This window comes from Thalassophryne amazonica, chromosome 20 (assembly GCF_902500255.1).
Source record: "Thalassophryne amazonica chromosome 20, fThaAma1.1, whole genome shotgun sequence".
In the NCBI taxonomy this organism is placed as follows: Eukaryota; Metazoa; Chordata; class Actinopteri; order Batrachoidiformes; family Batrachoididae; genus Thalassophryne; species Thalassophryne amazonica.
Genome location: NC_047122.1, coordinates 6,641,358 through 6,655,885, shown reverse-complemented (window position 1 = coordinate 6,655,885; position 14,528 = coordinate 6,641,358). Strand labels below are relative to the sequence as shown.

General features: G+C 44.2%; 1 protein-coding gene across 1 annotated transcript in view; it reads right to left on the bottom strand.

Annotated features, from left to right (window-relative positions):
• Nucleotides 1–538: 538 nt before the first annotated feature.
• The window catches only part of foxo6b (forkhead box O6 b), a 170,843-nt gene continuing 156,853 nt past the window's right edge, over nucleotides 539–14,528 (bottom strand). Inside the window, exon 2 of the mRNA XM_034160670.1 lies at nucleotides 539–2,628. Coding sequence (XP_034016561.1) covers nucleotides 919–2,628 — 1,710 coding nt within the window. The 3' untranslated portion in view covers nucleotides 539–918. The remainder of the gene's footprint in view (nucleotides 2,629–14,528) is intronic.

Below are 14,528 nucleotides of genomic sequence, written 5' to 3'. Positions count from 1 at the left end.
CCCCTTTCAATCCCTCCTCCATTTAGTGCAGAGTGACTTTAATCGCCAAAACACATTAAGCCAGTGTATCCATAGTTGAAAAGGGAGGGGTCTGAAAAAACACAGAGTGGCGCATTAGATTTGTAATAGTAATGCATCACTCTGGCATTACTTTGGAGATTAAAGAAGGGACGCTGCATTTCAATGGAGTGCTGATGATGGTCACCTGATGGATGGCTGCTCTCCTGCACTCAGCTGAGCAGGAAACTGCACCGTGTCCCTGCACCATGCCCACCAGGGACACAGGATACCACACTAACCCCGGGAGTTCACCTCGACTGTTCCATCCCTTTCTCCCTCTTTAATTGTAAAAAACAAATTTCTTCATCCCAAAACCTCAAAGCCTCCCCCTGCGTAGAGAGCACCTCCACACCTTATGCAGCTGTTTGATCATGTTCTCAAGTCAAAAACAACACCTCCTTTGTCGGAGGAGATATTACTCTAAAGTGGATTGCATACATTAAACTTAAGCCATTGCGGAACCCGACTTTGCCTGGTGTTTGTGGTAGTGCATCTGTGTGAAAGACTTAATGTAAAGTGCTTGAGAGCTTAGGACATGCAGAAAAAGATTGAGAGGAGAGCAGAAAAAAATAAATGAAATAGGAAAGTGAAGGGCATGAACCAGAGGAGATTTTGTACTGGGCTATCTGGTTCAATATGGAGACAGAAGGCATTATAAACAGTGGGGAGAAGGAAATGAAGTGTGAGATATCTGAGTGTAGGAAGGCCCCAGGAAACAAAATGACAAAATGAATTTTGTTTTACAGTCAAAGAGAAACAGAATCACAGTCAGTCAATCCAAGGGTACAGCTCACCAGCAGCCTGGCCTCATGGGTGATTTTTCCTGTCATGTGTCTGTTCAAGCCTTTGGGCCTGGATTCACCCTGGGACCCAACTCTGGTTGCTGTGCATTGCTGGAGGGCAAGAAAATGCCCCTAAGCTCATGCCCATCCCCATGCCTTGAGTCAGAGAGCCATCAAAGTTGAAATCCATACTCTCTGTATCCATAAAGTCACTGAGGAGGATAGAGTCCACGTCACACTCCAGGCTATTAGAGATGGTCTGCATTTCCAGGTTTGCAGCCATTCTGCTGTGGGAGTTGTGTTGTTGCCCCTGGTAACTACTGTTCCCTGAATGGTGGTTGGTGTGGTAGTAACTGTGCCAGGAGTCTGTCATGCCCTGGTGGTGAGACCCGGGATAAGGGTGGTGACGGGGATGAGGTGCAGATGCAAGGCGGCAGGGGTCGTGAGGAACATCCATGACACCAGCGGGGTTAGGCGGCAGTGACGGTGATGTTGGGAGGTGAGGGCGGGGCCCATAATGGTTGGAGGACTTTAGGTTGTAGGGCTGCAGGATGTCACTGCTTACCCGTGGGGAAAGGGCTTGTGGGTGAGGCCCGCTGTGCATATGGTTGTGAGAGTTGTGGGAATTATGGTTGTGCATGTGGCTCTGGGTTGAGAGAGGGTTGTGATTATGGCTGGGATTTATTTTGTTACTCTGACCATGCTCGTGATTCTGCCCGTAATCATGGGTGGGGTGGGGCCTGTGACTGTAATCAAGGCTGGCTTGGTGTTTGTGACCCTGGCTGTGGTTCTGATGTTGGGTTGTGTTCTGCTCATGGACTGAACTAGGAACATTGTGGAGAGTGGGATTGTGGGCGTGGTCCTGATTGTGGCTATGATTGTGGCCGCGACTCTGATTGTGACTGTGTTGGTTGTGCACACCACTGGTACCTTGTGTCAATAGTGTATGTGATTCCCGTCCTGGACTCAGCAGTGTGTCTTTGTTGCAGTATGGGGGAGCCCCGGTAAGCAGACTTTGCAGGGCATTGTTCTCTGAGTAACCTCTCATTGGGCCCTGGAAGCTTGCTGGCTTGTTCTCCTGGATAGTCTCCATGGGGGTGTGGTGCCTGAGCATCCCAATGGTGGATTGTCCATACAGTGGCCCACAGTAGGAGCCCTCTGCCTTTGGTCCAGGCACATAGGGGTAACCATTGCATTTGATTTGCGGTGGCTGGGGGTAGCCACTCTCATCCACACTAATTGCACCAGTAAGGTCAGTCAGCTGAGGCAGTTCCACAGTTGGACAGTGTCCTCCTGTACCCAGGGCTGGGGAGCGTGTACTTGTGGGGCTTGGATAAAGTCTGGGGGAGGCTGAACAGGACAATCCTCCTTCCTCTGGTTCATCAGCATCTGCCTCAGCCAGGATGGGGGACAGGCAGCCACTCAGTGTGGAGGCAGAGGAAGAGGTGCGGGAATGCAGGTCTGTCCAGGTGTCATAATCATCACCAGCCATCCCCACACATCCTTTCCCTGCTGGACTTCCATGTTCAGGGGAACCTTGCATCCCAGGACCAGCCACTTGACCTTGACCCTGACTGAGGCCTATGGCACCAGCTCTCTTCCTGCTAATGCGTCCTTTAGTTTTCAGGTAACGAGTGTTGCTGTCGATAGATGCAGCACGTCGTCTGGGTCCCTTCCCCATCTTCCCTCCTTCTGGGTTCAACATCCACCACGAACTCTTCCCAGTCCCTTCATTTTGTACTCGGATAAAGCGACTGTGCAGGGACAGATTGTGTCTGATTGAATTCTGGAAGGAAAGGAGGGAAGATGGGAAAGGGATTGTGGGAGAGGAGGAGGTGGAGAAGGCAGACAAGGGGGTGGGCAGGAGAAGAAATGAAATAAACATTAACACCCAAGGGAACATTTAGGTTTAAATAATCATTTCTTGAGAACACAAAGCCATTTCAAATTATGGCCAAACTATCAAGGCTGCCCGGCAAGAGAAAGAAAAAGATGGATAAGAAAGAGAGGGAGGCGTAGAGGAGAGAAAAGAGGGCAGGGAGAGTGAAGGACCAATCAATACTTTCCCTGACCAGCCTCTTCTCTCCACACGCGTTCACTGAGTCATAATATGGACATGGGTGTAGCCTCCACATCAAAGCATCACCAAGGTTATAGAAATGAATTACGCGAGGCAACCCAATCACAGACGGGTCGTATCGATTGCAGGGCCTCCACATATGAAAGCTTGTGATCCTGCCAGATAGAGGGAAGGAGAGGAGGGAGGGAGAGGCACGATTTGGCAGGAGAAGATCTGGAAGAGCACCAGAATGGAAAGAAAAGGAAATACTTGAAGAGTAAATGGGAGAATGGGGGAGGAGAGGGACGTGCTCTTTTAACCTCATTTAAAATCATGCCACAATTACTATGACCACGGGCAGTGATGGCTGCACAGATATGGCTATGATGAAGACCGTCTGTGGCTGGCTGTGAAGGGGAATGGCGGCAGAGGTTGTGGGTGGGTGTGCATGATAAGCCTCTCTATATCCATGTTTAAGTGTCTGAGTGATGGCTGTATAGTTAATCCAGGATGCCGCAGCAGCATTTGAAGCCGGTGCCAACCTGGAGTGAGTTGATGAGATCTAAGCTTGCCTAAAGGAGAGCTTAGCAGGGATACGCATCCTCTCAGCTGGCCAAGTTAGCCTAAGTACAGCATGTTCATCCAAATCTTTCCTGCTGCTGTCATTATCTGCTATCTATCTCTCTCTCTTGCTTTCTGTCTCTCTATCTTGCTTTCTGTCTCTCTATCTCTCCTGCTTTCTTTATCACTTTCATTTCCTCAGTCTTTGTCCATGAGCCCAACACCAATTTTGAGCTAATCAGTCCCACTGAAGAGGACTAAACAATACTTAGAATCCAGCGCCAATATACCACGGCCTACACAAAAATGTTTGATGACCATCCCAGGATGGAAGCTACAGCCAGTTGGGGTCATTGAAGGATTACACAGGGGTCAAGGTTTTAAAACACTCCAATCATATTGAAACATGTATCACATTATTTAGCTGATCATGGGGATTCTGCAGATGTTATGTTTGGACTATCTATGACTCAATGTTAAGGGGTTATGGGTAACTATTTACAAAAAAGGGGTCAGAAGTTAAAATTGCTCCAATTTTGTGATGCAAATTATAGGTTGAGCTTGTAGGATTTTAAAAAGGAATAGTCCCCACCATCTGTTATGCTTAGTTATCATGTTACAGGGTACCAATATGTCATATGGGTGTGCAGCCAGTACATTCTGAGTGCTGGTCCCAAGCCCAGATAAATGAGCAGGTCAGGAAGGGCATCCGACGTAAAACAAGCCAACCCAAACATGCAGACTAAGAATCGAATTTCCATACCGGATCGGTCGAAGCCCAGGTTAACAACATCCACCACTGGTGCTATTGCCCAACAGGGTGCCGGTGGAACTTGGGCTACTGCTGGGCAAAGAAGAAGAGGAGGAGAACATGGCCACAGTAGACGTGGAGATTAATCGATACAAATCGGTATCTAGATACAAATGTGTGCAATGCGAGTGCATTGATTCATTCAGTGTGCATCGATTCAATTGATGGGTGAAATTGCGATGGATCAGTCGCTGCCTGCTTGCATCAATTTTTTTCCAATGTACACTGAATGCACCACAGATTGAAGCCAGAATGCACATTTCTACCACAACAAAAATTATGACATCAATAGCCTTTTTGCTTAATGATTCCCTTATTGGTCCTTAAATTCTGGACACTGGAGCGGCTGTTGTTTTTGAGGGCGTTTATTGGGAAATGCAAATTTTTCTACGTTGATTGCAGACTACAATGGGTCTGTTTGAAGCTTGAAGCAACGAAGCAGCGCTTCGACCCACAAGAATGAGAATCGTCCTTCATTTCGCACGGGAGTTTTACGTGATGGTTCTCTGGCGTGAGCACCAGCTGGTGCCTAAACTGAAGTTGTCCATCAGGTAATGGAAATAATAATAATAATAACAATAATAATAATAATATCGTCTGTTTTGTGGGACCAAGTGCACAGCTCAAAAGAGCTGCACAGATTTCAGTCTGAATTAAAACTTCAGAGCGATATTTTAAATCAAATGACACCTCTTTCCAAATGTTATAATAAAAACAAAAAATTACAACTGTCCAAAATCAGGTTTTTTGTCCTAAAATGAGACGTCCTCTGTTCTTTATGAATTACATCCTGACGTGCAGCGCAGGATGTAATTCATCCTGCAAGAGCTCAGCTCAGAGTCTATGGATTTACATTTGTGTCATTAATATCTGAAAGGAAATGCTTTTGACAAAAACTACAGATTTTGTTCAATTCTATTTCTGTCCAGAGAGATCAAGGATCCAGTGACCAATTTCACATTTATTTACTTTAAGACACAATAAACTGTTGTTAACATAAAAAACCTGTAAAGCCTACTTTTAGTACACAGAAAATTCAAAAGAGGTATTGATAAGGGAATCGATAAAGAATCAAATCAATAAGTAGAATCGATAATGGCATCGATATTGATAAAATCTTATCAATAACCATCATTAATCGTATCAAAATTGCATTGTATCGCATTGTGAGGAATTGAATCACCATCAAATACATATGAAATCGCATCGAATCGGGAACGGGGGGGAATCATATCATATTGTCAGTATCGTCATGTATCGCTATATGTATCTTATTGCTGGTACTGTAGCGAGGTGTGTACCGAATTGTTGTCAGTGATGAGATTCACATGCCTAGTCCACAGACAGTGGGAGAGGAGGAAAACTAGAAGTGTGGAAATGAGATTCTGCATTTTGAATGTTATTAGTATGACTGGTAAAGCCTGGGTCCCACCGAATAATGAAGGATGAAGAAGGAGCCACGCAGCATGTTTTCTTTGCTATTTCTTCAACTAAAGTTCTGAGTGGCTCTTCGAGGCATTATCTTCAGTTAATGAGGCTCCTCTCTGAGCGTGGCACTAATTTCAAGAAGTTCAAAATTTAGCAACAACAGCTTGGCGCAGTTTGTGTTACTGCGACGGCTTAGAGGCATTTGTGTGGTGCTTACAAGTCTGCTAAAAGCCCGTTATCCCAGCGCCTGGCAGCTACGCAGGACCTGAGAGCTGTTTTTGGAGTGGCTGCCCTCTTATGCACACAATTCCACCTGCTCTGTGCGCTGGACTCTATATAAAATAATTATTTTGTAGCAGATTAATCATTTTCTGCCAAACCTTGGACGCTGAAAACACCTCTAATAAAACTGAGAGCCTACACAGAAACACCTCTAATCACTTCAGGAATCACAGAAGATGCTTTTTTCTCCTCTCTTTCCTGCTCCATGTGGAACAGCTTAAGGTAACTATTTTTAATGTTTTTTATAGCTTGATAAAACAGTTCCTTGCTTTAAAAGTATGTCTGTTGTATGTTGATGTCTGTTGTATGTAAAAGTATGTTGACTTAATATCTTGTTAATGGATCACATGAGCTCCGCTGTGTGTGCACACTGAGGCACTGAGGCAGTGACTCCTCATCACGCTGCAAATGAGCATTTAGGCAGAACGCCAGCTCACAAAAGTATGATTTTTCAGTCAATATTGGACGAACACAAAGATAAAATTTGGGTGACTCGCCACGGAAGAAATAACTCCAGTGAAGCCACTAAAAGCAGAGCAGAAGCTGTGCACCAGCACAGAAGGAGAGCGCACAAAAGATTGTTTTTGAAGACATAACACAAAGGTAAAAGTTGTATCATGGTGACTTGAAAGCTGTGGAAGAAATAAATTAAAAAAAAAAAAAAAAAAAAAAAAATATATATATATATATATATATATATATATATATATATATATATATATATATATATATATATATATATATATATATATATATATATATATATATATATATAAAATGATCCACAGGTGTATATAATTAAGGTGGCTGTCCATGAAAAGACAACACCAGCGCGCACGCAAAAGAGCAATTTTGCAGAAATAAAGGGACAAACGTAAAGTTTTGTGTGTTTAAAGCCGCAGAAGAAAAACCAGCAAGCCGCGGAGCCACCAAGGAGCACAAAGGTGGCTCTCCAGGAACCTGTGGTTCAGTTTTAGCTGGTCTGGTGCATTACAGGTGGACAGCAGCCTGGCGCATAGCGCACCACTGCGGAACTGTGCTGGAGTGTGTATTTTTGGACTGCGTTTAAAAAAATGGGACATCTTTAAATGCTGCTGTGAATCTGTGAATTGAAAACCCAGACTTTAAAGGGACCAGGTGTGGGAGGGTGGAGGTTTGGACCAAACCCATGCCTAAATGTGTGCCAACATGGCATTATCATGGCTCTATCATGGCGCTATCATGGCACTACGTAGCTTAGTGTGGCTGATGCGAGCCATTCGAGGCTCTAATGACCGGTTGGTCGTGGCTCACTAGAGGCTGCTACATGGCACATGCGGGGTACAGAGAGGCACATAGAGGCACCTTCATAGCGGATACGTGATAGATGAAAACGTGGGACATTCTTCGAATAACCGCTGACACACCCATGCGTGGCTCCTTCTTCATCCTTCATTATTCGGTGGGACCCAGGCTTAAAGGGAGAGAGCTGGCTGATATGATGGAGAGGAGAAAGGTAGGTAGACATATTGTGCATGCCAAGTGGAAGCGAAGTAAGAGCAGGAGCATAGGTGGTGGGTTCAAGTTGTTGTACAATGGTGAGAATAGGAAGTGAAATGGTGTTGGGGTCATTTTAAAGGCGATGGTCTGAGAGAAGACACATAGACTAAGGAGAAAAAAACCCTTGCATGTACGGAACAGAGCAGTCTGGATACCGCTTTCGATCACGGCCCTCTGACTAGTATGTTAAGAGTGTGTTGGAGGTTGAGCGAGTTTCCAACAGGGTGATGAGTGTGAAGTTGCAAATTGAAGGGGTGATGATGACTGTCATCAGTGCATATGCCCCACAGGTAGGTTGTGAGATGAAGGAGAAAGAAGGTTTCTGGATTGAGTTAGGCGAGGTGGTGGAGAGTGAACCCAAGCATGAAAGAGTGCCGATAGGAGCAGACTTCAATGGGCATGTTGGTGAAGGGAATAGAGGTGATGAGGAAGTAATGTGTAGATGTGGTATCAAGGACAGGAATGGCGATGGACAGATGTAAGTCGATTTTGCAAAAAGGATGGAAATGGCTGTGTTGAATACCTACTTTAGGAAAAGGGAGGAGCACAGGGTAACATAAGAGTAGAGGAAGGTGTACACAGGTTGACTACATTCTATATAGGAAATGCAAGCTAAAAGAAAGACTATAAGGTAGTGGCAGGAGAGAGTGTAGCTAGACAGCATAGGATGGTGGTTTGTAGGATAACTTTAGAGGTAAAGAAAAAGAAGAGAGTGAGAGCTCAACACAGGATCTGATGGTGGAAGCTGAAGGAGGAAGACTGTTGTGTGAATTTAAGTGAGTAGGTGAGAGAAGCACTGGATGGAGTGGAAGTAATTTTGGACAGCTGGAAAAGTACTGTAGATGTGGTGAGGAAGACAGCTAGGAAGGCACTGGTGTGACATCTGGACAGCGGAAGGAAGACAAGGAGACTTGGTAGTGGAACGAAGAGGTCCAGGAAAGCATAAGGAGAAAGTGGTTGGTGAAAAAGTTTTGGGATAGTCAAAGAGATGAAGAAAGTAGACAACAATACAAGGAGATGCGGCGTAAGGCAAAAAGAGAAGTGGCAAACGCGAAGGAAACAGCACATTGCGAGCTGTACAAGAAGTTGAATAGTAAGGAAGGAGAAACGTACCTGTACTAATTGGCCAGACAAAGGGACAGAGCTGAAAAGGACATGCAGCAGGTTAGGGTGGTAAAAGATGCACATGGTAATGTGCTGACAACCAAGAAGTATGTGTTGAGAAGGTGGAGGGAATATTTTAAGGAGCTAATGAATGAAGAAAATGAGAGAAAGAAAAGGCTGGATGATGTGGTCAGAGTAAGTCAGGAAGTACAAGAGATTAGTAAGGAAGAAGTGAGGGCAACTATGAGCTTTTTTGAAATGTGTTGCAGGCATCCATTTCAAAATGAGCAAATACTTGCACAAAAACAAAAATGTCTATCAGTTTGAACATTAAATATCTTGTCTTGTGGTGTATTCAACTGAATATAGGTTGAAGAGGATTTGCAAATCATTGTATTGTTTTTATTTACATTTTACACAACATCCCAGCTTCATTGGAATTGAGATTGTAACTACAGAGGCATAAAGTTGATCAGCCACAGAATGAAGTTATGGAAAAGAGTAGTAGAAGCTAGACGTAGAAAAAAGGTGATGATCTGTGAGCAGCAATATGGTTTCATGCCAATTAACTGCACTACAGATGCAGTGTTTGCTCTGAGAATACTGTAGGAGAAGTACAGAGAAGGCCAGAAAGAGTTACATTGTGCGTCTGTGGACTTAGAAAAACCTTACGACAGGGTGCCAAGAGAAGATGCATTGTATGAGGAAGTATGGAGTGGTATGTTAGGGTAGTACAGGACATGTACAAGAATAGTGTGACAGCAGTGAGATGTGCAGTAGGAATGACAGACTCATTCAAGGTGGAGGTGGGATTACACCAAGGTGGTGTTTCTTGTTTGCATTGGTGATGGACAGGTTGATCGATGAGATCAGACAGGAGTCTCCATGGGCTATGATGTTTGCAGATGACATTGTGATCTGTAGTGAGAGTAGAGAGCAGGTTGAGTCTAGTCTGGAAAGGTGAAGATATGCTCTGGAGAGAAGGGGAATAAAAGTCGGTAGGAGCAAGACTGAGTACGTGTGTGAATGGGAGAGTTGTAAATGATATCATTACTTAGTTTTCCAACCAATACTGTCAACCTTGTCTGGGACCTGCATCACCCCTTGGTCACAATGGCTATGAGAGATAGACGCAAAGTGAGCATTTTCAGTCAGAGTAAGCATTTTTCAGTGACAAGAGACAAGTGGTCGCTATGTTACCAGCTAGAAAGGGGTCAGAATATTCATGAAGTCTATTTTATGCAAATGTTGAGTGATGCAACATAGCAACTGCCAATTTGAGTGAAAGCAGCATGATGACAGCATGATGTATTTTGGTTGGTTGTCAGTTATATTTATTATTTGTAATATAGTCCATTTTTAAACTGAAAACATCAAGTCTCAGTAACATTTCTTTGTCATAAGGGTTTGATTTTGAAATGTTTGGGACCATTGCTGTTTTTCATCTAAATGTCATCAGATATAATGGTATCATGAATTTTTCTGTACAGTAAAACCCACCTAAATCGTGACTGTATAAATCGGATATTTCAAAAGCAAAAGTCCCAGTGCTTTTGTGTGGTTTGCCATGTTATAAACACCATATATAACGGATTTTCACTTGCATTGGACAAAACATCCTGTCCAAATGTATTTCTATTAAAAAAAAAAAAAACCTTGGATGTACGGGGCAGAGCAGTCTGGATACTGCTTTAGATCACGGCCCTCTGCATGTCTGCAAACCCATGCCCCTGCTAAATGCTGATTACATTTTGATCATGGATCAAATAGAAGAACATTAGGCAAAAAAAAAAAAAAAAAACACAAATATGACCAACTTCAAAGTCAGAAGAAAACACTCAGTTGACCTGACGCTGGCAGATGTCAGGTGTTTTTTAGTTTTTTCAGACAAAGATTTGACCCGGTCATTAAACGTCCTTGATTAAATGCATTTAATCAAGGAAATACATAAGCCTGTGGATTGGTGCTGTAGATTCACTGTAGATCGCTCTGCACCTCCTGGCTGTAACTAATCCGTTACATACATATAACAGATTTTGTCCATTTTATACATATGACGGATTTTGATTATATTGGCAAAATTCGCTGGTCCACCTGAATCCATCGTGAATCCATATGCGAGTTTTACTGCATTGGTTTCAGCCCCCACAACATCTGGATTAGTTGAGCTGTCATTTTTACCCGATGACTCTATAACATTCAGTCATAGTAACTATACTGTTTTGAAATTTTTATGATTGGACAAAAACTGTGGTAGACATTTCAGTATGATTGGTCCCTGCGTAATTTGTCATTGACCCCTACATGGGTACAGCCCTGGGATGGCCAGCACACATTTTATGATAGCCACAGTATACTCAGACTGGATTACAAGCATTGTTTAGTTCTCTTTAAGTGGTATCAAAAACCTGCTTGGCCCATGAACTATTTGCTCTTTTCTAACCTTTTGGGAGGAAAAGCCCCCCTTACCTCTGCCACATGTGAGCAAACACACATTTTTCCCTCTCTGGAGATATCTATCTATTTCTGCCTTGTTTATTACCTGCACATAGCTCACAATCTCTGTCTCCTGATATCTCGAGCCATTCTCTATCTTCATTCACTCCCCGCCTCCTGTCCAATTTTCCTGCTCTCGGCCCCATTCATCTCCCTCCGTGTCCTGGCGTCTCTTGATCACGACATTGCTCATTTTCTCCCTATCTGCACCCGTGGTCTCATCACCTCATGCTTGCACAACTTCCGTCCTTCGTCCGGCAGTCCTGCTGCGTTCACTTGCACAGACAGGTGACCACAAAATGGCAACATATGGATGCAAATTCATGTTTGGGGAAGTGGGGCTCCGGGGTTGCAGCATACGTTCCACCCTCCACTGCAATCTATCCATGGAGCACATCCAGTGACCGCCTCTGGCTGTGAAGCCACACGGCTGGGAGCCAGCACTGCTCACTGAAAGTGGTGACAGCTCTTTGTTGTTGCAGCATATTATGAAAGGAGCCACAGCATCCAGAGCAGCAGGTAATAGCTTTCTCGCAAAATGTTTACATTGGGAAATCAGCTTTAAGTGGGTTGCAAATGAGTGTTGTATACTACCGAGTCTCTCATTCATGTTGAAAAGCCCCCTCCACGCGCACGCAGCCGCTCAGCGTGACTGCCAACAGGTAATTTCATCCCATCCTCCACTCAAATCACACCGCTCTGACTAGATGCCTTTTACAGACGTGGAAATTGGATAGGAGGGATGTATTTATGTTTTTCCCCCCCTCCCCGACGTTCAAACAGATCCTCTCAAAAACATCAGGTCGGCAACCGCGCAGGTTCACGGTTGAGTGTGGAGACAGGCTGACTCTGCTTCTCAGCTGCTGCGCACAACCAAGTACAGACTTATTCAAAGCTAAATTGAACGATGACGCCGTGTGAAAGAGGCCGCCGTTAGAGGCGACCCGTATCAGGTGATCTGAGAGTGGCGCCCTGACAGGCTCCTTCACAACTTGATGGCTCTGGCTGGGTGTAGCCATGGTAACTGAGTAAACCAAAAGATGGAGAAATGAAGAGTGGGGAGGTGATGGTGGGGAGGTAAGGGAGGAGAGGCAGGGAGGAGGCTGATGCTGTTTGATGCTGCAGGCAACTCCAAACAGCCTTTTATCTGAGACTGTCAGATTCCTGCTTCCAATCCACCAGGGAGGCTCAATCACCAGCCATCCCAAAGCCTCACTACCTGTACTGAGCTGTGATTAGCAGGGCTCAGTGTGTGTGTGTGTGTGTGTGTGTGTGTGTGTGTGTGTGTGTGTGTGTGTGTGTGTGTGTGTGTGTGTGTGTGTGTGTGTGTGTGTGTGTGTGTGTGAGAGAGAGAGAGAGAGAGAGAGAGGAAAAATTATTGCTCGAGCATCTAAAGAAGTACCAGAACAACAATTATCTCACATATGCATTGATATATTGTAAGTGATGTGCTGTCATGAGTTCTGTCACATATCTGCACCGCATTGTGCAATTAATAGACCAGGGATCGAAATAAACGCAGTGACATAAGGGGAACTTTTATGTGTGTAAAAACATGCACAAAACACCAAAGCTCCCTGATTTTGTCACTATGCACACTGAGAATTGCATCTTTCCAATGCTCAAAATAATATGCATTGTCCATTTAGCAGGTTTGACTTCATGCATATGCAGTTTGGGGTGTGTCGGCCTGAATACACAAAATATCAGGTGTTGTTCACGCTAAAGGTGCCTTGACACTTGCACAACTTTGATCCACACACTTGCACACACATGGTCATGACGATCCCACCTGCTGTGGTCCCAGCTGGACAGTGTGCTTTGTTCCACTGGCTGCCACGCGATGTGCACTGGATGCTGTGTATATAAAATAATTATTTCAAAGCGGATTAATCATTTTCTGTCGGAGCTGGCTGTTGAAAATGCCTGGAATCACAGCAGACCACTCCAGCTGTAGCTTTTTTGTCTCTCTCGCATGTGTGTGCTTAATGAGGTGGAGAATGTATTTGGAGCCATCTATAAAGGTAATTATTTGTAATGTTTATAATGTAATAGCTTGGTAAAATAGTTGCATGCTCATTCCTTCTTGTGTGCAGCTGTAAACATATGTTTATGATAGATTTACCATCTCGTTATAATTGTTCAGACGAGCTGCACACTGATGCGGTGCGCTGAGGCACTCACTTGCACTCACGCTGTTTTTGACTTGTTTGCGCAATGCGCATGTGAAGTTCATGTCATTAATGCGTGACAGAGATTTTGAACATTTCAAATTTTTCTTTGCACACGTGCATGAAGCTGCACACAGTTTGAGACGAGTTTGCTCTCATGCACGGCAGAGTATGTGCAAGTGTGCGGATCAAAGTCGTGCAAGTGTCAGGGGGCCTTAAGAAGTGACGTGTACAAACACAATGAGATTAGTCAAGATCAGAAGGAAATGTAGCAGCTGAGATGCTGCTGCTCTGCCCTCTCATCAGACTGAATTTAAAGAGTTAACAGTTTACTTTGTGCTGGTTTGTTAGAAACCAATGCCTCCACATGTACCGTAGTTCTGTGCTTTTCTGCTCTGAGCACAAAGTATATATTTTAGTGCCACTCCTGATCATTGCTGTTGTTGCAGCAGTTTAAAGTCACTGTCACATGAAGACTACAATAAATTTCATGAAAGCTGGTATAAAACTTTAATGTGAACTACATTATATTTTTGCGGTGCGAAGTACAAAAAGAAATCCACAATCATATTCTTATTCATTCATTTTGTAGTGATGCTTTGTCCACGACACACACAGACAGACCTGTCTCCCTCTTGAGTATGTGTGGATTGATGAGACCCTTAATTGGAGTACGAGGTTGAAGGGGTGTGTGTACATGTGTGTGTGTGTTTGTATTTTTTGATTTTGTGTAATCTGACATTACTGGCACAGTTGTATTTGTTTATCTCTTGTTATAATCAAGTGGTACAGAGTTCAAAAGCCAGCATCTGTGATGGTATGGGGGTGTGTTAGTGCCTGTAGTCCAGACCTGTCGCCCATTGAAAATGTGTGGCACATTATGAAGTGCAAAATACGACAACGGAGACCCCGGATTGTTGAACAACTGAAGTCGGACATCAAGCAAGAATGGGAAAGAATTCCACCTACAAAGCTTTGTAGCTTGTCTGATGATAGCTTTGGCTATCATCAGACAAGATGGCGCCTGTGTGTGTTCCGGCTGCTGCTTGCCTGTTACCATGTTGTTTTTCTGTTATTTTCCTGATTGTGTGTGCTGTCATATCAGCTTTGACAGATAGCGATTGCGTGAGTGCAATGTTGTATGGCTGGGGGGGCCTGGCTGCCTTTTGTTTCTGTCTTTTGTTTTTCCTTCCAGGTGGCTTGCATTTGGGACTGAGTGGCTGTGTTGCTGAGGT